Raw genomic sequence first — 23,395 nt, 5'->3', positions numbered from 1 at the left:
ATATGAACTTATAGGGTTCATGTAACTGAGCTAGAAGATTATATTTATGAAGTGGCGTGGCAAGTTAATGGGCGTGGAGATGGGTGAAGCTTGTCGGATAGTAAATACAGCCATCAAGGATTCGATCAAAGATATATTAAGGAAGAGAATTGATAACATGTACACAGGTGCACCACATGGAAGTGAGTTGAATTCAAGGCGTTGCTAGGGTCAAAGATTACGAGAACACCCTAGCTAGCTTGCTATAATTGACTTCCAGTAACGTCATCAACGTCGTGCGTGGTTGAACCTTAGACCCTTCGAAGTTTCCCCATCAACCTTCAAGCTTCTCCAAATTTGGTTACTATCAAGATAATATACATGATTCACCGCGATCCTCATCAAGTTAAATGTCTAACTCATCGGCCAGACTTTACTCCCTTCTACGGTTCTTTTGGGGCATATATACTCGACAGGCCGGGCTACGTACAGACAATCTCAAGCCAGTCAAGATATACAGGCCATACTGAGAACCTAGCTCCTGTTGTTTCGGTCGTTAGTTGTATTCCAGATTCAAAAGAAAATCCTGTGGAATCTTCAATAGTACGACTTGGTTACTTGATATTACTTGAGTGCAGCCAGAAACACTCTAAATAGGTTGGTTTTGCTACAGCACCCTGCCTTGCTTATTGAGTGGATATAAATTAAATAAATTTTTAAGGGATTGTGGTACTAGCTACTAGGCATATATTGCGGTCTTACTACCGTTAGATTCCTGTGAATCACGACGTCGTATCCTCCTCACAAACGTGTCATTACTGCCTCGACACCAATTATAGTCTGTTAGACCTAACAAAAGGCTGCATTTAAACCCGTGCAAACTCCAAATACCATCCTTGGCCACTCGCAGTCTCTGTAAACGCACACGGTCGCGATTAGCAGCTCATCTTAGTCAAAAACAGAATCGAGGGCTAAGAAATAATGGTGCTCATACGGAATGTCTCCACCCGATTCTTTACATCTCCGACATGCGCAGCCGTAAACTCCCAATCGACTCTCTGCGCATTAAATAATGCCTGGCAATCTAACGCTACTCCCGCGAACGTCGCCTCACCACCTGCTCGATTAACCTGCTCATCATTAGCCCCCAATCTGCAGAAATTAGTGCATTGGAAGTCAACTCACAGTAACAGTTCCTAGCTGTGCAACTCTTCCAGGCCTGGTGTTCCATGAATCTGTGGCAGGGTTGACAATCCGATCCAGACTATAATAATTCATGATACCTGCGCCTTCAACGCTCCATGCAAAGCCAGATGGCGTTGTTGGAAGGGCAAAACGAAGATAGCAGGAATTGGCACCAGCGACGGTAGGGATATCAAAGCCAACGATTGTGGTGATTTCGGTCGCTGCATTTGGAGTCCAGGAAACTTCACCGGTATATTGAGAACCGAATACGCGGGAAGGCTCGGATTGTGAGAGGGGTACAAGGTAGTTGGGCGTGATGGTCCTGAGGACTGTTGCAGCTTGACGTTTCTCAGCGACGGGAGCTGAGAAAACAGAGGCAGTGAGCAGGAGGATAGTTGAGAGGGTGTACAACATGATGGCTAATTGCTTTTAGAGTAATTGGTGTTATAGTGAGTGTGAGGGGCTTGCTGATGAAGTGAGTGAGTGAACCAACAGAGCGTTTAACGTGGGCTTTATAACAATCTGCCCCCGGCAATTCTTTATGAAAATAAACCGGATTTTCTACTGATTGGGATACGAGAGCTGAAGTCTCGAGGCGGGCCAAGATCAATCGAAAAATTAGCTCCCGCATAGGACCAGTGTTCCTAGCCAACCTCAAAGTAGTAAGATAATTGTATAGATCCACGATGGCTTTCGGGATCACCTGTTTACACAATGTCAATATCGGACACATGCATGCAGTCCAGCTAGCACCAACCGTTATCATAAAATCAAGTTTATTGTCCAATGGAGCCCTAAAAGGGCTGTTCTCTTTTATTTCTGACTTGGCTGGACCAACGTTAGGTCTCAGCTTCAGGTGGGCCGGACGGGAGGATGTTACTTCTGTTCTGTACACCATGCCAGTTCACGACGTTAGAACCGTTATTTCGCATGGCCTAGGGTTTATTTAATCTTTCTTTGACATTCTCCTGAAGGTACTTACATGAAGGGTTGATTCCCTATTAATTTGAATTTTCTGGGGCTGGTGTTGTACGATGCAGCTATGCAGGTGATACCTATGATGAAATGTGGCAATTGATAATATGAGTACTTATCCATGACCATATTGCAGTCAAGACCGTAGCTGGCAGTGGAATATTATATTGGAGGTCTTCCTTTAGACCAGATCAAGTACCCTGTTACGGCATGGATGCTGTACCTTGGGTATCCCGGAACAAGTTTAAATCCCATCGATTGAACCTTGAGCAATTGAGACTATATGATCGAACAGGTCATATATTAGAGCTCCGAGGCCAAACAGCAGCTAGCTAGCTAGCTGGAGAATCATATACTCTAATCAACCACTCGAGCGGTTTGTAGCTCTGCAGAAATACGAGGCCACGGCAAGATGGTGGTGATATCGGCCGGGTATCGGCTCAGATGTGGTTCCGCTTCAATTGGTAAAAATAGCAAGAGGCAAGCCCAATATTATCTTCATCCGTACGTGGTGAGATACTGTTTGCGTCACTTTGGCCCATACCGTCGTCGGCTGCTTCACTCGAGAAGATCAATGATAGTATAGTATACTCTTTGAATAAAGCTATAGAGTATTCACCTGACCCCCCTTGCATCATATGCATACGTATTGTATTTACTAGCTACAGGTGCAAAAAGGTACAAAAAGCACCCCATGACATGAGAAGCATCCGCAAAGATGCTCCCAAAACCTACAAAACACACAATGTTGAGGTTGACATTCTATATTAAGCTCTTTCCCTTTCCCTTGCAATTAATTGTGCTTTTAGATCGAGCTTACTTGATACACAGTGCAGATCTACACAAAACCGGGAGAAGATGGATGTGCATTAATTAACAACATAAACGGCCGGAGCCCTCGGCTGGACTAGGAAGGTGTCGCCCGGGAGTCGCGGCATGTGGAGGGATAATTAGTAGAGTGTATAGTAAGGTGGTGGGCGGTGGGTATATATATTCCGGGTGTCTTCGCTCCTCTACTTTTGGGTAGGTATTGTGCTCTATATCTACTTGTGCTGCTTGTGTGCGAGTACTGCGAGGTGGGATAACTATCATTGACATGTCTGACTCAGCACTGGCGGGACTTGCATGAGCTCGGTGATGGTGATGTACCCGGGTAGCTGGTTTGGCAGCTTGGCGAGACAGCTTTGGGCAAGCTAGGGGGGTTTCACTTGAGCTTGTGTGTGAAGAGCGACACTTTGGGGATTGGTATTGGAGCACCTAGGGGAGGATGGGCATGAGGGGGGGGGGGGGTATCATGGAGCTTTGGCCCGTGTAGGGGGGAGGCCGGCATGGTGCTCCTCGGGAGCGCTGTCGTGTCTTTGTTTGCCCCACTTCGAGCTGGTGGGTGCTACTAGTACTAGCTCGTGCTCGTACTCAGGAGTGAACATCAACAAACACCACTGCAGTTAACATAGATTGTAGATACACCACTCCTCTCGTAAATCTTCTTCTCCAGCAAGTACAGTATATCTCCATATCACCACTACCTCGGTGAATTATGTAACCTCTCCAGAGCTGTTGTCCCGCAACCTCCCATCATGTAAGCTCAGAATATTCTTGGCATACATACAGACAGATCCCAGCTTGGCGGCAGCGGGGGCAACGCCCGTCATTTGTCGCCAAAGATAGATTCCCGCATGGTTGTGGTGAGTGGTGGTGGTGAGTGGAGTGCTCAACTGTGAGCTCTTCCAACTTCTGCATTCTGTCTGCACCTGGTTTGTTTTTTTTTTTCCTTCACACCAAAAAGAAAAAGAAGGAGAAGGGGGAAGGGAAGGGAAGGGGGAAGGGCAACAAATAATTATATGTCATCCCAGCCCACACTCCTACTCTCTCACTCTCACACACTCTCACACACTCACTCACTCATACTATCCCTCCCCCACCCCTCCCCCATTTCTACCGAACCTTGATCCCGAGGCCGAGAAGCCCCCTTTCTTTATTTGTAACCCGCGAGACCTGACTGGCGCCGTATATTGCCGTTAACTTACCTGCCTGTTCAATTGTTACCCTTCGCCCGAACCTGGACCTGGACCTGGACCTGACTGTAGTATTCCCAATCGATCAACCAACCTCCTACTAGCCTCCATTCCTCTCTACCTCACTACCTTACTACATACCTACTACTTACTGCCTAACCTACATACTCACTGCTGCCTACCTTACCTACCCATCTACATACTACATAACATAACCCTGCCCATCCATCCATCCATCCATCCCAGCACACCGATGTTTGGCTCGCCGACCGAGAGCCGCCGCGGGGATGGCTTCGAGGGTAAAGCCCGGGGCGTGCTGCGGGCGGTCGAGAGGGCGCGCCTGCAGTTCCTCCAGAAGACGAAACCTCCGAGGTATGTACACTAGCTGTAACTTTTGTGTCTCGTTGTTTTTTTCTGCCTCTGCCTGTGTCTCTGTGTCTCTCTGTGTCTCTGTGTCTCTCTGTGTCTGTGTGCTGTGCGTGTGTGGTGTGTGATATGAGGGAGGGGGATCTGCGCCAGCAGGCTAGCTGGAGAGATAAGAATTCGAAAGCTGCCCAATGGATCTGATCTCTGTTCTGTCTTGTTGGTGAACAAAAGGGATACCCCACATACATACCTACCTGGGTGGAGATCCCCCCCCCCCCCTCATGATCATCCCCCACTTCATTTCCCCGGATATATAGATAGATACCCGCCCCCACTCCAGACAGACAGACCTGTATACACACACACATATGTACATCCCGAACCACAGAACCCTACCTACCCTACCCTACCATTTCATATGTCTCACGTCACACCCCCTCCAGCAGCTCCCATCATCACCACCACCACCGCCCCAGCCAAAGCCAAAACCGCATAAACTTACACCACAGCAGCGCCAACAGCAATGGCCCCATGAGCCCCGGCGGCACTCCCAGCGCCTCCCTCACGCACACGTACTTCGACCTGCTCCCCACCGAGCTCCTCATCGCAATCATCAGCCGCACAACCTGGCGCGACGTAATAACGCTCCGCCGCGTCTCGCGCGCCTTCCGCGACCTCGTCGACACGCACGAGCACATCATCGTCACGCAGTGGCTGCTCCCCGGGTCCTACCTCACGCTGCTCTCGCAGCTCTTCTATCCGCCGCGGTCGCGCACGGGCGACGGCACCCGGCGCGCCACGGTCCAGTACTTTTACGGCCTCGAGAGGCGCCATGTCACGTGCTCGCAGCTGGCGTACTATCTGTGTGACAAGGCGCTGACGCCGATGTTTTGTGGCGGGAGGGGCGGGGGGTCGGGGGAGTTCTCGTTGGATCGGAGGGCGAGGAGGGAGGCGGAGGGGAAGAAGGAGTTGGCGATTAGGGCGGTGCAGAGGAGGTTGACGAAGCAGTTGTGAGTGGCAATGATTTGTTTTGACTCTCGCTTTTTTCTTTGGGGTAGCTGTTGACTGATGTGTTTGTGGTGATAGGTACTATGTAAGCCCGCCATATAGCACCCCCACCCTCCTACCTCCTACCCCCGGGTAGTAAGTACCCCCCCAATTGCACAAGCTAACCAACCCCCCCATCTAGGTCCTCCACTTCCTAACCTACTCCCGCCTCCGCCTAGAAGCCTCCCAAGCCGTCACCGCCGCCGAAAACAGCGACGACTACCACACGCCGCCCTCCCCGCTGGACCTAACAAACACCTACACAACCATCCAATCCAGCATCATCGGCACCTTCGACAACAGCACGCTCATCAGCACGCACCACGCCATGCACTTCCTCGTCAACCTGCTCCGCCTCTCTCTCTCCCCCGAGCCGCCGCACAACCAGAACGACGAGCAGGTCGCCCTGATCCTGCGGTGCACCATGCCGCTGCAGCGCTGCGTCGAGTTCTTTGCCGCCGACGTGCCGAGCGCGAGCGGAAGGCTGCGGAAGCAGTTTATGAGCGACATGCAGGACGAGCGTGTCGAGATGGAGGCGAAGCTTGTTGGCCGTGCGCTGGGGGGAAGTGGTGGTGGGAGGAGGGGCAGTGCGTATGGGAGGAGGGTGTGGGCGCCGAGGGTGGGCGAGGTGTGGTTTGATGCGGCGAAGAAGGCGCTGGGCGAGAGGGGGCTGAGGGAGCATGGGCCGGATGGGGTGTATTTTTTCCCGGATTGTAGTCAGGAGTTGTTGGTGGGGTGTCCGGATTGTCAGTTGAGGCCGACGCCGCGGTGATGAGCTCTGGTCGGGGGTAGGTAGTGTTTGTGGGCCAAGGAGGAGGAAGGGAGTGTGGGATACGTATACCATGGATTGCATTTCGGGATGGGGAGGGTTGGGATGGGATGGGATGGAGGTGTTTGTAGCGTAGATCGTTGGTAGTGCCAATGGTAGTGTGTAGATTTTAACGAATTGATGACGGTCTCGTTCGGCTCTATCTCTCTTCTGTGATGTTAATAGCCAAGTGTCAATGATCATTCGGGCCCTGTGACGTTAGCAACCAACCCAACTCAACCTAAAATATTATCAGGGGTCAATGATCTAACACCCATGAGGGGGGGGGGGAGCTGAACTTTATATCTACCCCTAGACTAGAACCCTGCCCCCCCGAAACTATATTTTAGCTTTTGTAAGTTTAAGCGTTGACGTTAGTTATGCGGCGAGTCACGTGCGGGCGGGCCCACCCACGCGTCATGCATTATCACTCACATTCCATCTCGTCTCACATCATCATTTGTGCGCCAACGCACGCAATCACGGTTGTTCCTGGTCGATATGGATACATGTATATATGTCCCCGCACAAGCTGGGCACGCACATGGGCGGGTAAAGGATTGGAATCTACCTCTACACCTCCTCGTTCCCTGGTCTTTATCGCCTCTTCGATTCGAACTGCTGAGCACTCAACGCTACAAGAAACTCAATCACCCAATTGCAACAGACAGCTCGACTCCTCCAGCCAGTGGTAAGTAAATATAACACAATAAAGATAATAATGAAAAAAAAAAGAAGGAAAAAACACGAGGATAAGAAGAGGATAAGAAGAAAAAATATAATAAATAAGTAATACAGTAAACCCTACATCCCCCTCCATTAACGTCACATAAACACAGAGAAATACAAAAAAGAAAAAAGAAAGAAAAAAACGCCTATAACAATAAAACTACCAAATCCAAACAAACCCATCCTCCCCACAACCCCCCAGCCAGGTCCTTCCTACAGCTCACTCATATCTTACCTACCCCCCCCCCCCCCCGGGCCCCCGCCCCCAACCCTACATCTTACACCGACAATCACACTCCGGCACCGGACACAACACATGCCTCGCAAACCACTCCCTCGCATGCCCCGAATGCATACCATGATTACACGACAAGCAAAAATTAAACCAGCGATCAAACTCGCCTCCGGGATCACTACTCTTGCCGTCCTCCGCGCCCCGCACCACCCCGCCCTCGGCGCTCTTCTTGTAGTACTTGGTGCCGAGGTTCAGCAGACACACTGCGCACCGCGGAAGGCTCTTCTTGCACTGCGGACACACCGTCGCTTTGGTTGCTGCGTTGACGCCTGCGAGTGAGGTTGGCGCTTGGGTGATTTCGCGCGGGTTCATGTGCGGCTTGGAGGTGCCGGCGGGTTTGGCGGTGGGGGTGGGCGCGCCGTAGGATATGTTCTGTGGGGCAAGGGGTATGTTAGTGGTGGGGACAAGGGGGGACAAGGGAAGGGGGGAGGGGGAAGTACCCGGTCGCAGTATGTACACCTCACATAGACCTGCCTCTGCACCTCCGGCACCGTCATAACGCCCGCCCGGTTCCGCGAGTGCTTCCCGCGCGCCACGTCGAATTTCGCGCGTGCATGGAAGAGGCGCCAGCTATTGAGCAGCTGCCGATAACTACACACACACACACTGTCAATGATCACCGCACACACACACACCCCGCCAATAACCACCTCCTCCAGAAAGCAGACAGCACACATACCTCTCAACCCAATACCCCACCCTCTCATCCTCATCATACCTCGGCACCGCCAGCCCCGCCACCAGACTCGCCGTCTGCACATCCCCCTTGCGATTAACATACACCTGCAACAGCTCTCCGATCTTCCCCCCCACGCCCGTCAGCACAACACCATCCACATCCCCATCCCCCACCACCCTCTCCGCCAACCCGCCCAAATACACCGTCAGCTCCGCATCCTCCAACCACCTTAACGCAATCCCCAGCCGCTCACGGATCGGCAGCCCCACATCGTCCAACACATCCCGCCACTCGCCATTCGCCACATACGCAAACACAGCGCGCAAGTAAGGCTCATCCAGCTCCACGCTCATCGCGCGACACAGCTCCTTCCAGATCCCCGCGTTCTTCACGCTCTCCGCCGTCGCTGTCGCTGTCGCCCCCGCCGCCGACGACGTGGCATGCGAATAGTACCCCGCCACCGCGGTCGACATGATCTTCATCTGCTGCCCCCCGCGGCCCAGCGTCGCAATGCATCTCTCCGTCTCGCCGTGGAAAAGCGCCCACCCGGCCGCCTTTGCAAACTCACCCGCTGCCTCCAGGCGCGAAAGCTGTGCCTCTAGCTCCGACGGCGCAAAGTCCCACCCCGAAATGGCCAGCGCCAACCGGCGCTGCTCGGGGAATTTTGTGCGCCCCGTAAACGGCGAGCGCTTGGCACGCCGGTTGATCTCTGCGATGGCGGCCGTCCAGTCGGCCTGTGTGGGTGTGCGCGGCGGGGAGGACAGGTTCCGCGTGGCCAGGTTCGTGATCGCCGACGTCCCCAGCCCCGTGCCGTTGTTCCAGATGCCGAGCACGCCCATGTAGCTCAGGTCGAGGATGCCACCGACCATGCCGCCGCCGGCAGCGGCCTCCGTGGCGCCCTGCAGCCACTGCCACATCTCTTGCAGCTCGGGCTCCTCGGGGACGAGTGTGATGTTCTTTGCGCAGTCCATCTCGTAGCCCGCCTCGACCCGCCGCCGCATGATCACGCAGATGTCGTTCTTCAGCATCTCGGCCGCGTCGTAGAGGAAGTCCTCGGGCCGCGCGATCGAGTTGGACCGCCCCAGGCGCCGCCCCTCATGCATGCCCAGGCGCATGCCCGCGCCCGGCGGCGACCCCACCGGCGAGTCGACACTCGCCTCTTCGGCGTCTGTCTCCGCCGGCAGGCTCGGCGCCGTGCTCGGGCTGGGCAGCACCTTCAGGTCCTTCCCATGCGTGATCAGCAGGCCGTTGCGCGACCCGAAAGCCAGACTCGTCCCACTCCCAGAACACGACATCACCACGGGGGTGCCGTCGTTGCGCAGGCAGATGGTGCGGATGTCCTCGGACCCGCAGTCGCTCATCCAGTCGAACGACACAATGCGGCGGTCGTTCTTCGCCGTCCGTACGGGCGTCGTCTGGATGTCCTTGATGCGCGTGACGAACAGCGTCTCCCCGGGCTCAACCCTGAGGTTCGGCGTCCGCGCGCCCGAGTTCGTCCCACCACCGCCATTCATACGCGCCCCATCCAGCAGACTCGCCGCGCTGTCCCTCCACCCCTTGCGCCCGCTCGTCTGCACCCCCGCAATGACACCGGGCCCAAAGAGCCCCTGCCCCAGCGGCGGGTCGCCGTCGGCGATCTTGCCCGTGTCGTATATCCTCAGGCCGCCGCTGGTATTCAGCACCGCGAAGGTCCCTGGCTTGGTGTTGCTGTAGCGCAGCGATGCGATGGGGCTGCCCTGCCGCCCGTACTCCTCGGCGCGGTTGAAGAGGAGGGCAGGGCGCGGCTCGTACGCGGGGCCGCCGTAGCTGATGTGTCGCCGGTCCCACACGGCGATGACGCCGTCGTCGCTGTGAGAGGCGAAGTAGTTTGAGTCGAGGTCGAGGCTGAGGCCGTGGGCGCAGCGGTGCGGAACTGCAAAGACTGTTGTCACGGGGGATTCTACTCATCAACTGTCAGCGGTGGGAGGCGCTCCGGGGAGGGGGAGGGGGGAGGGGGCACTTCTGATGTCATAGCAGCGGATCCAGCGGTAGCTGACGCCGCAGATGAGGACATCTGGGTCCTTGCGCAGGAAGCGGACGCTGGGGATTGCCTCGCTGCTGGCGAGCTGCCAGGAGGGGCGCGCGATTCCGCCCTGGTTGGCGGAGAGGTGCGAGGCGGCAATGTCCCAGATGTTGAGGCAGAAGTCGTTGCGGACCTTGTCGAGCGCGGTGGCGAGCAGCGCGCCGCTGCTGTTGAAGGAAACGCTGTTGCAGGAGCGCTGGTGCTTGACGCGGAGGGGGATGGAGGCGCGGGTGCTGAGGCGGTAGAGGAGCGTTTCGCCGGAAGATTGGCCGACGGAGACGAGGTCTGCAAGGGTCAGAGTTTGTAGATTGGGAGGAGGAGAGATGGAGGATAGATAGGGTGTGTGTAGGTAGGGAGGTAGATAGATGTAGATGTAGATGTAGATATATACCTTCCTGCGTGGGCGACCAGTCGAAACACTATATAATACATTGCGAACACACAAATTAGATCCAAGACATTCCTCAATTGCACCCCACAGTAATAGCAGTATGTAGTAGTAGTAATAGTAGCAGTACGTACACGAATATACGGCACCTTTGAGTGCTTCGACACCAGCCTGCACTGCGGCGCCGTCCCCTTATTGCCCTTCTATAGATGTATATAAAACCCCGCAGTCAGCGCGTACTCTCCCACCCAACAACAACAACAACAACTACTGCAGAACAATATAGATTAGGCCAGGAGGGCAAACCTCGTGGGCGAGATCATACAGGCACAGCTCCTGCTGCGTGGAGTTGATCTTTAGGAAGCGCTGGTTGTCGGGCGTCGAGTGCGGCGACCAGCGGATGCTGACGGAGCTGTTCATTGTTGCGGGGTGGTATATGTTTATTGTGCTACCGTGCTGCTGGGTGTGGGTGGGTGGGTATGGGTGTATATTAGGTGTGTATTAATGGTTTAGCTGTGAAGTTCAATTCACCATGGCCATTGGGACTGGTTGGATGGATGGTTGGGTGGATGGATGTGTGGAGTGTGGAGTGGAGTGAGATGAGATGAGTGCGAGATGCAGCACAACGAGAGGGAAGAAGTGAAGTGGAGTGGAGTGTGGGGAGGGATTGCGGGGTGAGCAAAGAGGGGAATGTGAGTGGCCAGATGTATGTATGTATGTATGCAGGTATGTAAGGTACTGTGTGCAGAGCAGAAGATGAGTGGGTGTGTGTGTGAGGATGTGTGAGGTGAGCGGGTGAGAGCGTGTGAAGCAGCAGCCCGCAGCAGTGAGTGAGTGGAAGCAATCGAGAGAGAGTGAGAGTGCACTGAGTGGGCGAGAGCACCGAGTGGATATTATTAACAACGCCCTCCGTCGTCGTCGTTGTTGGCTGGCACGCACACGACCCGCCCGCAGCTGCAATGTTTATCAATCAATTGATGATTGACGTTGTTGCCGCCAAGCCCCCGCTGATAAGGGCCGCCCACACACCCTGCAGCCCTAACCCACCCCACCTCGAAAATTATCTCTCTAGAGTACTCTCTCTCTCCCAAAAAACCAAACCCACCACCAACCCCCTCCCCCCCCAAAAAAAAACTAACTACAACCCCAACTACATACAACCCACAACCCACAACCCAAATGGCAGACACAACCCACCCCTCCCGCCGCCCCCACAAGCGCCGCAAGCCCGGCGCCCCCCACACCACCAAGCTGACGACCCCCACCACCGCCGCCACCTCCATCCACACGCTCAAAAAGAAGATCCGCGACCTGACACGCTTCCTCGCCAAGAAGACGACGCTCCCCGCCGACGTGCGCCTCGACAGCGAGCGCGCGCTCGACGCCTTCACGCACGAGCTGGCCGCGGCGAAGGTGGCTGCGCGCGAGGGGAAGATGGTCGAGAAGTACCGGATGGTGCGCTTTTTCGGTATGTATTTCTTCTCCCGCCTGTGGCTGTTGCGGTGTTGTGGGGTGGTGGGTACGGGGGCTAATGTGGAGATGTGTGACAGAGCGTAAAAAGGCCTCAAGGAAGCTGGCGCGGCTGGTGAGGCGCCGGCGGGACTCGAGTGAGAGCGATGAGGCGCTGGAGAAGGCGATACATGAGGCGGAGGTGGAGGTCAACTATACGGTGTTTTATCCGCGGGGGGAGAAGTATATTTCGCTGTTTCGGGACGCGACGGGAGACCCGAAGGTTGTGGAGAAGAGGGAGGTGATTAAGAGGGGGATTGAGAGGCAGATGGAGATGGGGACGCTGGGGAGTCGGGAGGAGGCGGAGGAGGAGGAGATGGAGGGTGTGAAGAAGGAGAAGGTCGGGGGGAAGAGGAAGAGGGAGGCGGTGGATGAGGAGGAGAAGGAGGAGGAGGTGGTGGAGGAGGATGACTTTTTTGAGTTTAGTTAGATGGTGGGGGGATATTGAAGTAATTTTCGGTGTTTGCTGTGCTTTTTCTTGCTCTTTATACATTTTTTTCCCCTTCTCTTTTCTTTATTTCTGTTTTTTGCTGCTACTATCGATAAAAGTTCGGGCTGGGCTTTCTTATGTATACGATATCAAATACGTTTACTTTTTTAGGGTGTATTTATGTAAATACCTAATCATGCAATGGTTCCAAAAGCGAAAACTATTCTTCAATCGCTTCTAAATCATACCATCTAGATCTCCAGTAACCCTAACACTTCAACCATTAGTAGGAATACTGGATTAGACCAATGGTTTAATTGTTACGGATGAACACTCATGATGCGAAAACCGATTGATTGAGCAGAGTGGCTAAGTTGGGTACGAGTGATTGAGTATGAATGTAGTGGTTGAGCGTGTGTGATCGAGTGATTTGGTGTGAGTGTGATTCCACGTGATAGTTACTATGATGTATCAACATGACTTTACAATCCGCAAAGAGTGGGGGGTCTATATTCGCTAAGCAATCCTATATTATGATAAATTGCATCTTCCTTGATAACACCTGTTCACTTCTCAACTCATAATTTCTTTTGTATATATCACGAGGACACTGTAGGTGGAGAGGCCTTCTAGAAACGCTTATATTAGGAATAGACTGCTTCCCTAGCCACTCGATCGGACACCCCCTTCACTCGGACAGTCAATGATGATCGGTGGGGAAGAAGAGGTACAGAAGCCACTTAAAACGTTGATATGCTCTCTTCTATCTCAACTGTCCGAGTGAGGGGGGTGTCCGGGTGGCCAGGGAAGCCGTCTATATCTGAGGTTTGAATTTGGCACATAACGCGATAGCTATCCGAGGATGACTGGATTTGGCTCGATTGACCAGATAGAATGCCGGATAGTACATGCAAAAACCCCCACTCGGGCGGTATCTATTCAACTCTACTGAGCTTTGGTGCATTAGTGTCGAAACCCGCTACTATGACAGAAATCCAACCCATTGTAGTTGAAAGTAACAGGTTTTCTATACATTTGCTAGGTATTCAGGATAAACGATCATTGACCCCTACTATGAGTTTTGCTTCGAGTGATAGAATGCTGTGCCCACGCGAAAATATCGAATTGGTCAATATCACCGCGCACAGAGCGGGCCAGCTGATAGAAAAAAACCAAAAGCACAATGCTCCTCGAGCTCCTACATATATATCGCTCCAATGATATCAAACCAGTCCACAAAAACCCTCATACGTTGCAACAACAACTCGTGAAACATCCACGTGCACTGTGCTCGCACAAAACAAACAGCTAGCACCGAATGGGAGGGAGGGAGAGACCTTGCTCACATAAGCAATTGCCACCAGGGCCAATCCATCGATCCATCCAGCCATCCATCATCAACCATCAATCCTCTCTCCCTTCTCCGCTCTCGCGAACGCGTTTTTTCGACCCCCCCCCCCAGCCTCGGTTCCTACACACGAAGGCCATCTCCCCTCAACACCCAAATAACACACCCCCCCCCCCCCCTTTCTTACCTCTTTAGCAGCTATGTCTTATCGCGGAGGCGGTGGTGGTATCACCGGAACTAACAACATCCCCCTTGGGAACCGCCGTCGCTTTGGCGGTGACGGTGGCAGCGAGTCTCCCGCCCCAGCTTCAGCCCAGCAGGAACCGCGGGAGCGGGAGCGCGAGAGAGAGCGAGAGTACTCCCCCCGGGACCCTGGGACCGGATTGGTAGATCTCAAACGTGGGAGGTCGCCTGTTCGAGGTTGGTCAATTTTTTTTTTTTTTGGTTGTGTCCTTTTTTTTGTGAAATATGTTGTAGATATTAACTTTGATACGTATAACCAGCCGACCCTGACGGCCCAAAGAAGCGCAAGAAGAAGAACAGATGGGGCGACCAAACGGATAACAAGGCGGCGGGATTGATGGGATTGCCCACCGCCATCTTTGCTACTATGACTAATGAGCAGCTCGAGGCTTATGCGTTGCACTTGCGTATTGAGGAAATCTCACAGAAGCTTCGGATTAACGATGTTGTCCCCGCAGATGGTGATCGGTATGAAACTTTTTATCCCCCCCCCCCGCTCGCGACTTTTTATTTGTGCGGGCGTGTGGTGTGTGTGTGTGCTTCGGGTTACTGATCCGGCGTAGGTCGCCTTCACCGCCGCCGCAGTACGACAACTTTGGTCGTCGTGTCAACACAAGGGAATACCGGTACCGCAAACGGTTGGAGGACGAGCGTCACAAGTTGGTCGACAAGGCCATGAAAGCCATCCCAAACTATCACCCACCAAGTGACTACAGAAGACCCACAAAGACTCAAGAGAAGATTTATGTGCCGGTTAATGATTATCCAGAAATTAACTTTAGTATACTAACTCCCCTCCTAACAATTTTGCTATATTACTATCAACCCAATTTTTATAAAAAAGAAAAAAAGAAAAAGAATGAACCCGCCCCGGTGGTGTCTTTAACCCTAAAGTTCCCATCGAACGGCTTCATTGCTTTGCCTTACAACTATCACACAGCCTTCACACACATATAACACTTTTTTTTACAGGGAATCAAATAGCTAACCTCTAGGAACTTTTCCTTGTGATACTAATAGTTGGTCTCCTAATTGGGCCTCGTGGCAACACCCTGAAGAAAATGGAAACTGAATCCGGCGCCAAAATCGCCATCCGTGGGAAGGGATCCGTCAAGGAAGGAAAGGGCCGCTCCGACGCTGCTCACACCTCTAACCAAGAAGAAGATCTTCATTGTTTGATTATGGCCGATACTGAAGACAAGGTTAACAAAGCCAAGAAGTTGATTAATACTATTATTGAAACGGTATGTGTGAACTCCTGGTAGCGTGTGTGTTTCTTAATCGGATTTGGCGAACTGACTTTGCTGTTAGGCTGCATCGATTCCTGAGGGGCAAAATGAGCTCAAGCGTAACCAGCTTAGAGAGCTTGCAGCACTCAACGGAACTTTGCGAGACGATGAGAACCAAGCCTGTCAGAACTGTAAGTCGGCCCGTGACACATGATCTGGCCTCCCCAACAAGTCAAGACTAACAAATCTATGCAGGTGGTCAAATCGGTCATCGTAAATACGACTGCCCCGAACAAAGGAATTTCACTGCAAATATCATCTGTAGAGTTTGTGGGAATGCTGGGCATATGGCCAGGGATTGTCCCGACCGCCAGAGAGGCGCGAATTGGCGCAATGATGACCGTAGACCCGGTGCCCCAGGCCAAGGAGGAAGGCCTGGAGCTGCAGGCTTGGGACAGGGAGATGCTGTTGACAGAGAGTACGAGGTGAGTAGTATTCTTTCCATTTTATGCCACGCCTGATATTAACATCATATAGCAACTTATGCAAGAACTCTCGGGTGGAGCACCTGCTGCAATCGGAGGTTCCGCTCAACAAGGCCGCATCGAAGCTGGTCCAACCGGCTCCGATGGTGGCTACGGTGGCCGCGATAGTTACAGCGGTCAAGGAGGATATGGAGGTCAAAGCCAGCCGGAAGAGCTGGGTCCAGATGGCCGCGCTCTCAAGCCTTGGCAACGTGGTCCTACTGGTGGTCCTGCACCATGGCAGATGGGCCGTGGAGGTGGTGGCGGCGGTGGCGGTCGTGGTGGACATGGTGGTCCCGAAGGACACGCGCCTCCGCCCAACGCACCTTCAGGGCCCAGCAGCCTTCCGCCTTGGCAACAAGGCGGTCATGGACCTCCAACTGGACCCTCTGGTGGGGCTGCACCATGGGCTGCACCTCACCATGGCGGCATCCCCCCTCCTCCTTCGACCTCTGCAGCTCCTCCATGGGCTTCTGGTGCCCCCGGTGCAGCTCCTGGGATGAGCTATGGATCTGGGGCATATGGTGCTCCTGTAAGTTTTGCCCGTTCTATCACTCGGAGATGCTTAATACTGACTTGATGACTAGCCTGGTGCATACGGGGCTCCCCCACCTCCCCCACCCTCCTCTTATGTCTCGATCCCACCACCGCCTCCTGGCAACCCGCCGCCCCCACCCCCATCTTCTCTCGCACCACCACCTCCCCCACCTCCCCCTCCGCCGCCACCACCTCCATCAAACGACCAGCCTCCCCCACCGCCGCCCCCGCCTCACTACCGTTAAAGCTTATGGTTAATAGCGATGAAAACGAAAAACTTGATATGGCACATGTTCTGCCCATCGTGTGCTGGAAATTTTAGTTTTCCTATAACTCATCACATTTTTTTGCAAAAAAAAAGACTAATCATTTTTCCATTTTGTCATGTGTTTTCGTTTTCGGCTGTTGTGTTTTTTTTTTTTCAGGTTATAATTTTTGGCACCTAAAGTGGGAGAAAATGGAGTGACAAAAAATGGTAGTGTGCGTGCGGTGCTGCAGGAGGCTGGAACTTGGATGTGGATGTGGTTGTGGAGGAAGGGGATTTAAAAAATGGATACGAATTGACAATCACTTTTTGCGTCTTTTTGCTTTGCTTTGCTTTGCATGTTGATTTTGAAATCTTCTTAGGGTTTGTCGTGTGTGTTGTGTTGTGTGCGTGTGGCGGGCATGGGGGTTTCGTTGATGGCTAGTAGTATGTGGATGGCGTGAAAGTGCTAGTGATTTAAATGAATTGATTATCGATTTTTTTTTCTTGCAATTGCTGTGTTGTGCTGTTCTGTGTGATGTGCTTTGCTGTGTTGTGGGTGTTGATGTTCTAATTGTAGGGGTGCCTCGGCCTTGGCTGACTTGACTGAATTCATGAAGTTAGATATAATCATGAGATATCACTCGTTGGGAGACGCTAGTGTGGTGATGTCAGGGGCTTGGGACAACCCCCGCGCGGTTTTTAACTGTATATCACTGTCTTCAAACATAGATTTATATGGAATGGATATAGATACACGAAAACATACTGTTTAGTTTGGGTACTGTAGGTTTAGAGGACTGAGGTAGCTGTAAGTAGAGCTACTAAATTGTACTGACATGATCGATAAGCACGTACGTACGTGCGCACAGGATTTGGTTAACCAACTTTCAGCACCACTATTGCCCAATTTGTGGTTATACCGTGACTTATTGTCAGTATTCAGATACTTTTTATTCTTATATAAAGTCTTGTGAACCTTTGTAATAAGCTTAAGCCCATGGCATTACAGCTGTTTTCATAATACTAGGCCGGCCAGCCACGCGAAGAAAATAACGCATTGATTAACGATTCTTGCAAAGTTAAGTAAAGTCACGCCGTTGGGGAACTCGGGGTGTATCCCCTTGAGGTATCTTAAGTTAAAGTCTCGGTAGGATTACCTGATGAAGCTATGGAAAATACCTAGTGCCCATGTTTTTAGAAAATTCACACTATGTGTTTTGTCACTCTGATGGCCTGCAGCTGGGCCTACCCTCCTATTGTTGTAGATAGCTGTAATATAATGGTCTAAGAAATTTGACTCTCTTCGTCTCATATGAAATAATGTTCGTTCGCACAATACCCGGACCTGGGATATTGAGAAGAAAACGTATTTGAATAACCGGCCAAGACGATTATACCAAAGCGGGGTGATAGCTTTTGGTTCATTCCACCCAACATAGGGTTAGGTATATATACCTACTACAGGAGTCTTGGCGGGTTAAATCAAAGGACGAGGCTAATCTATCTCTAGAGTACTCAAAGACGCTATGTTCTTTTGGTTAAACTCAAACGTCGCGCGGATTAGCCTGATTGGTCATCTACTTAATAGGAACCCTAACCCTGTATCTACTAACCCTACGAACTATCGAAAGCTCCGACAGCACATAGATGTCTCAAGAACAAACCTTCCGGATTTTTATGTCTCAGTCTTTTTTTTTCCCCCGAGTTTTGTCTGGCCTTGAGACATACATCAGCCTCAGGCCGTCCGACGGTCTCTCGTCTTGCCGCTTGTGCCCATCACTAACCGGAGCACAAAAAACAGTAAATCAAGTTTAGGATCCCAAAAAACGAGACAACGGGACCCAGTTATCTATCTCCAGTACATATGTTCCAGTATGCGCAGAGCTCCTCCAATATGGTTTACATATGGCCGGGTATATTCCCTTCATGAAATATCACTCGAGCACGAGGTTTCACCCGTGGGCCAATCAGCTCGCTCGAGCCGCTTTTTTTTTTTTTTAAGGCGAACGTGGAGGAGTTGCTGCGCAGATTTGTCTTGATTGTTATATTAGGCGCGATCTCTAGGGTCCCTTGAGGTTGTTTCTTTTTTGCCCCGCGGGGTGGCGAGATTTATTTACCACTAGATGCTATGGCTATCCATGAGCTATTATATAAGGGCGTGGGATATTTGGAGTTCCTGTCTATGACGCCCCCCAATGCCGTTAAACGCTTTGGGGGGGTATGCCGCCTGGGGTTACGTATTGTCTAGAGTGTGTGTTATGGTTTTTTTGTCTTCTTACTGCTGCTTAAGTAATGGAATTGCACAAGAAAAAGTCTTATATATATCATGCACTCAGATTTCATTAGAATATGGGCACATAATAGGCTTTGTTATATACTCCTACACTGCATCCACTTCGATAATATATATGCTGTTGATCGAGTGATGGCGGGAATCTCAAAAACTAGGAAAAAACCTAAAGGTCCTAACCTCAAAAGCTGTATATATCTGCCATTGGCGGACGAGTAAATGAATAAACGGCCGGAAAATAGTTCACGCGGCGCCACTAAACGTCCTGTAGCTACAATCATTCAGAGTAAAAGATTGCCGACCCTCTTTCCGATCTGATATATATCCTATACCTCTATCGAAGCTTCTGTAGCAATCGCCCGAACCCCGTTACTTGCAGGGACAGAGATCTACACAAGGCAATGGCCAAGAGATCATATGCACCGAGGTAGCCCTAGGTACTATATGTAACGAATATGATACATGTAGTTTCAACAATATTCCCCGAGAAGCCTTACCGCTCGGCAGTTGAGATTTAAGGGTAGAAATATCGCAGACGTGGTAGTCAATCGTGAAGGCCAAGCAAGCAAGGTGAGACTATTTGAATGCGATTCTATGTACCTAAGACTACTGTGGCTGTTTTTTGTTCGATATTGATTCACTTGGATAAGCTGTCAATGATCTGTGAGCCCAGGTTTCACATGCCAAGAGGTCCCTAGGGCTCTGATAACCTGGCCTTCGAGACCGCGAGTAATCTCGCTATGTGGGAGCTCCAGGGGCTCAAGCGTGACAACGGCAGTAACAGAATCTTGTGAAAAAATTAATCAAGCTTTTTTGAACTCGGCGCGAAAATCTACCTAATTTGAATGGTGTTTTTACAGCTCCCCAGTTTTCGTAGGGTAGCAAGTCTAAGCCCCCCCCCCTCTCTTTTCTTTTGCGGGTTCGTGGGGGTTATGAACTTTCTGACGGTTAACCCCACCTCATGTCTTAAACCCCAAGATTCCTGTTTTAGAATTGGGAGTTTGTTCCGTCCACTATATTATCCCGCGATCGGTTTCTGATTTGTTTGTTAAACGATCGTAGATGTCATGAAACAACTCAGTGTTTCTTGTAAATCATAAACACACACCTGCCCTTGGGCTATGTTTCTTATCTGTGGCACGAAAAGAGGTGCCTGATAACGCATGTCTCGGCGCGACATACACATTTGTTTTGAGACCAATGTACGCCAACCGACAAGCTGAGTAGGAAACAATCAAATAAGCATTGCTGGCCGAAAACGTTCTGCAAGGGCTTTCTCGAAGTGGTGGGTGCTTTGGACCCGCCATCGCTGATCCAGCAGGTAGCTGACGATGTGTAGGGCTGTTGTGGTTTGGTTTACAATGCATCACTCGGCGCGTGTGGGCGGCTTTTTTTTTATGGTACTCCGATATTTCGCTCGGACGCTGTAAACCTCTTCCCTTCCTGCATTGCAACTCCTCACAGTTTATGCCATCTCAAAAGCAGTCCGGTTCATAAGTACGCGCATTCGTCATCCAGTTACTGGCAGTTCGCCGTTGGGGTTATTATTGTCGTGTGTCCTTTGCAGAGAATGTTCTGTGGCTTTCTTGGACTCTCTGGGCACTTTAGTAGCTAGATCACGCCTAAGGAGCTTGATCGGTAAATTCTCTTTTGTTAGGTACTCGATCTTGTGTTTTTATTCATACTTCTCCGAGTTACCATCAGCGATCTTCAATGTACGTACTCTAGAGTACTGAAGTATGTAATTAATTTGAGCTTTCAAGCTTTCTCGGGACAACTACAGGCTCTCACATGAAAGATCGCCAAAATCTTCAAAGTGAGAAACTCACTCATGCTTTTTCTCAGGGTCCCGGGAGCAGGGAATAGTGGCGTACCCAAAACCCGTTTAGAGATATCTGCTTTAACGAAACGGAAAAAAGTACTTCCCCTCATCATCACCCCGCTCGTTCCCAGGAGTGAACTGAGCATTTCGGCGGAAGATCTAGCTAGCCATGTAACATGTATCTAGAATGAAACCACTGCCGCGTGAGTATATCCGTGCAATGATTGGTTCGGGAAAATAAGGTCTGCTCAGAGCTTAGATTAGCAAGAGCTGAGTGAAGCACTTCTACATGAGACATTCTGCAACGATCTCCATCTAGTCTATAAATCAAAAATTTATTACAGACTAGACATGTAGATGCTGTCCCAAGCTGTCACCGACGGCTGCTCGTAACCTAGATATGATATCTTGAGATTATTATCCCTCACAAATTCTCACTCCCCTCCGGCAGATAACCCTCGTATCAGATGAGGAGCAATTGCCCGGCTTTTCCACCTGAATAAAGCGAGTACTCTACTTTCCAGAGATATAGTAATCCTGGTAAGACTGTATTACCGCCGTAAAATGATAGTTACTGCAGATTGTAACGGTTGTTCGAGGCTGACTCGTATAAAGTTGATTCGACGAAGAGCTCAAAACTTAATGGATAGGGTACAATAGCCATAATCGGAAGTAAAAATATCCCCGCTGACTTCTCCCGGTACCCGGAATAAGAAAATTCAAAATATCGGCTACAGAGTAGACCCCTCCTTTAGGAATAAATGTATGTGCCTTCGTACATAGATTCAGCACCTCAGAGGAGACAGACATCTCAGGCTTTATTGTAAGACCAATGATTCTTGGCTCTTTTCCCGGTGTCGGTGAGAAAGTTCGATATTTCTGACCTATCGATAAGAAACCCCTCCACTCTATTGACCTATAGATAAGGAATCGACGTTCAAGAAGAAATGGAGCTGGATTTTATGTCCATCCCAACGCATAAATGACGTGTGGTATTGAGATATGATAACCCATGAATTGTTAGAAAGCTGGCCCGTTGGCGCTTAAGTGAGTTATTGTACCTTATTAGCAGTAGTGGCTTTTTCGAATTCTGCTAGATCCATATTGTAACGCGATGCATGAAACATATCTATCCACCACTCGTTCACTGCACCCTCTGAGTCTTTCCACGGTTGCAATTTCACGTGGAAAACCGATGATCCTAGCCGCGTATCCATTCGTAATGAATGCAGGTGCTAAACCCGCCGACAAATTTCCCTTGCCTTGATGCCCTGCACAAATATTTTGGCTGTCATGAAGGAAGGGGTACAACAAATTCCGGTGAACTTAAGGAGTATTGCACCGGATGAGTGCCACTGAGGCGGACGTGGCGAGATGGCCGAGCTCTCTTTCCCTCAAACGGCCTGCATGCAAGATTCTTGGAGGGACCGCATGAAATGCCGTTTCCAAAAAAACAACAGTTACGGGCCAATTTCCAATTGGTTTCATCCCAAGAAATGCATCAGGGTTAGGGTTTGAAGCAGATACACCAGTCGGGCCAGAGGATCTACCCCCAGAAGAGCATCAACATTCAGATTTCACTAATGTTTGTCATTGGTGGTTCCTGTCCCTTTTTTTCCCCTGCGCCAGTTTTTATGCTTTTTCTACACGTTTTCAACAGCTATTGCGTTTTCGCTGTGCGGTCTCGAAATATTCCTCAAGATCGCTCGTGCTTGATTTTCCGAGCCGTTGTTCCCGTTAAACATCGAAATCATTGTTCATGTTTATGACTGCCAGGAGGGGAAATCTCCAACCTCCACAAAAGTGAGGGGATCCCCACGTTACAAGGAAGCCTTAGTCCAACTAAAAACCCAAGTGACGAAAGAAATCCTACCTAGCTAGTAGATACTAGTACTCTAGAGTAGACTCGTAGGGTGGACAGGTCTGAGGGCCTTAATTTTTTTGCTGATATGTGTGTGATGACTATGGGCAAGGACTTTCTGAGCATCTAAAAATTAGCGTGGGAATAAGCCATGTCCTATCACTTCCCAGAGTTTAGACTCAAGAAATTAGAATGCCACTGCCTAGTAGATCCATAATCTAATATGACACCGGTTCTATTCTTGGAGTAGTTGAAAACTCGATTTTCCGATACTGCTCCACTCTCCCGATACCGAGAGAAGCTCATCCTCCTCGCCAAAGCTGTTATTTTTACGGCCCGAGCCGGGGCAATTCCGTTATGAGAGGCTTTTCCAATCCATAATTTTGTTCGGTGTGGCTAAAGGTCTCTCGATCGATCGTTCACTCGTCCACGGTTAATTGATAGGTTCTTATATCCGGAAAGGAGAGCAACAATGTTTCCCCGTCCGGGGTTTTGATAGGTATTAGCCGGGAGAGACGGTCGATGTTTCCGAAGATATTCGAAGCCTAGTGGGAATCAATGATGCAGAAGGATGCGAAAGTACTTCTCGGATTCTCACTGGCCTGGTATTCACAGAGTGGAGAAACTTATCTGACTGTACGCCTCAAAACCAGAAGTTTTTTTTTTCTTTTACTGTTTGGGTTGGGACAAGCGGGAAGGTTCCACTCCAACGCTTCAATGCTCGCTTGCTTTTGCTTAGGCTCTCGGCGCTGCACGTGCGTAACGTCAGACACATTTATGCTGCCTCTCGGGGGAGGGATCTGCGGGTTTCGACGTCAAAACATGCT

General features: G+C 50.9%; 5 protein-coding genes across 5 annotated transcripts; 3 read left to right on the top strand and 2 right to left on the bottom strand.

Annotated features, from left to right (window-relative positions):
• Nucleotides 1–845: 845 nt before the first annotated feature.
• LAJ45_02851 (uncharacterized protein) lies at nucleotides 846–2,062 on the bottom strand (the record flags this gene model as incomplete). Its single annotated transcript, XM_046112442.1, has 5 exons — nucleotides 846–892; nucleotides 974–1,109; nucleotides 1,165–1,583; nucleotides 1,654–1,867; nucleotides 1,922–2,062. 5 exons carry the CDS (start codon nucleotides 2,060–2,062, stop codon nucleotides 846–848), a joined length of 957 nt encoding a protein of 318 aa, XP_045974568.1.
• A 2,345-nt stretch (nucleotides 2,063–4,407) lies between these two features.
• LAJ45_02850 (uncharacterized protein) lies at nucleotides 4,408–6,339 on the top strand (the record flags this gene model as incomplete). The annotated part of the gene is made up of 4 exons (XM_046112441.1): nucleotides 4,408–4,526; nucleotides 5,033–5,530; nucleotides 5,607–5,613; nucleotides 5,710–6,339. The coding sequence occupies 4 exons, from the start codon at nucleotides 4,408–4,410 to the stop codon at nucleotides 6,337–6,339; spliced, it is 1,254 nt and encodes a 417-aa protein (XP_045974567.1).
• Nucleotides 6,340–7,375: 1,036 nt separating this feature from the next.
• Nucleotides 7,376–10,948, bottom strand: LAJ45_02849 (uncharacterized protein; the record flags this gene model as incomplete). Its single annotated transcript, XM_046112440.1, has 7 exons — nucleotides 7,376–7,771; nucleotides 7,840–7,990; nucleotides 8,079–10,017; nucleotides 10,078–10,425; nucleotides 10,532–10,559; nucleotides 10,663–10,731; nucleotides 10,835–10,948. The coding sequence occupies 7 exons, from the start codon at nucleotides 10,946–10,948 to the stop codon at nucleotides 7,376–7,378; spliced, it is 3,045 nt and encodes a 1,014-aa protein (XP_045974566.1).
• Nucleotides 10,949–11,707: 759 nt separating this feature from the next.
• On the top strand, nucleotides 11,708–12,467 carry LAJ45_02848 (uncharacterized protein; the record flags this gene model as incomplete). The annotated part of the gene is made up of 2 exons (XM_046112439.1): nucleotides 11,708–11,996; nucleotides 12,079–12,467. 2 exons carry the CDS (start codon nucleotides 11,708–11,710, stop codon nucleotides 12,465–12,467), a joined length of 678 nt encoding a protein of 225 aa, XP_045974565.1.
• A 1,548-nt stretch (nucleotides 12,468–14,015) lies between these two features.
• LAJ45_02847 (uncharacterized protein) lies at nucleotides 14,016–16,593 on the top strand (the record flags this gene model as incomplete). Its single annotated transcript, XM_046112438.1, has 8 exons — nucleotides 14,016–14,235; nucleotides 14,319–14,526; nucleotides 14,622–14,839; nucleotides 15,079–15,302; nucleotides 15,370–15,478; nucleotides 15,543–15,772; nucleotides 15,825–16,343; nucleotides 16,399–16,593. The coding sequence occupies 8 exons, from the start codon at nucleotides 14,016–14,018 to the stop codon at nucleotides 16,591–16,593; spliced, it is 1,923 nt and encodes a 640-aa protein (XP_045974564.1).
• Nucleotides 16,594–23,395: the final 6,802 nt, after the last annotated feature.

Source organism: Morchella importuna (genome assembly GCF_003444635.1).
Source record: "Morchella importuna strain M04M26 chromosome Unknown Morimp01GS005, whole genome shotgun sequence".
Taxonomy (NCBI): Eukaryota; Fungi; Ascomycota; class Pezizomycetes; order Pezizales; family Morchellaceae; genus Morchella; species Morchella importuna.
This window is presented reverse-complemented; position numbering and strand designations above follow the sequence as displayed.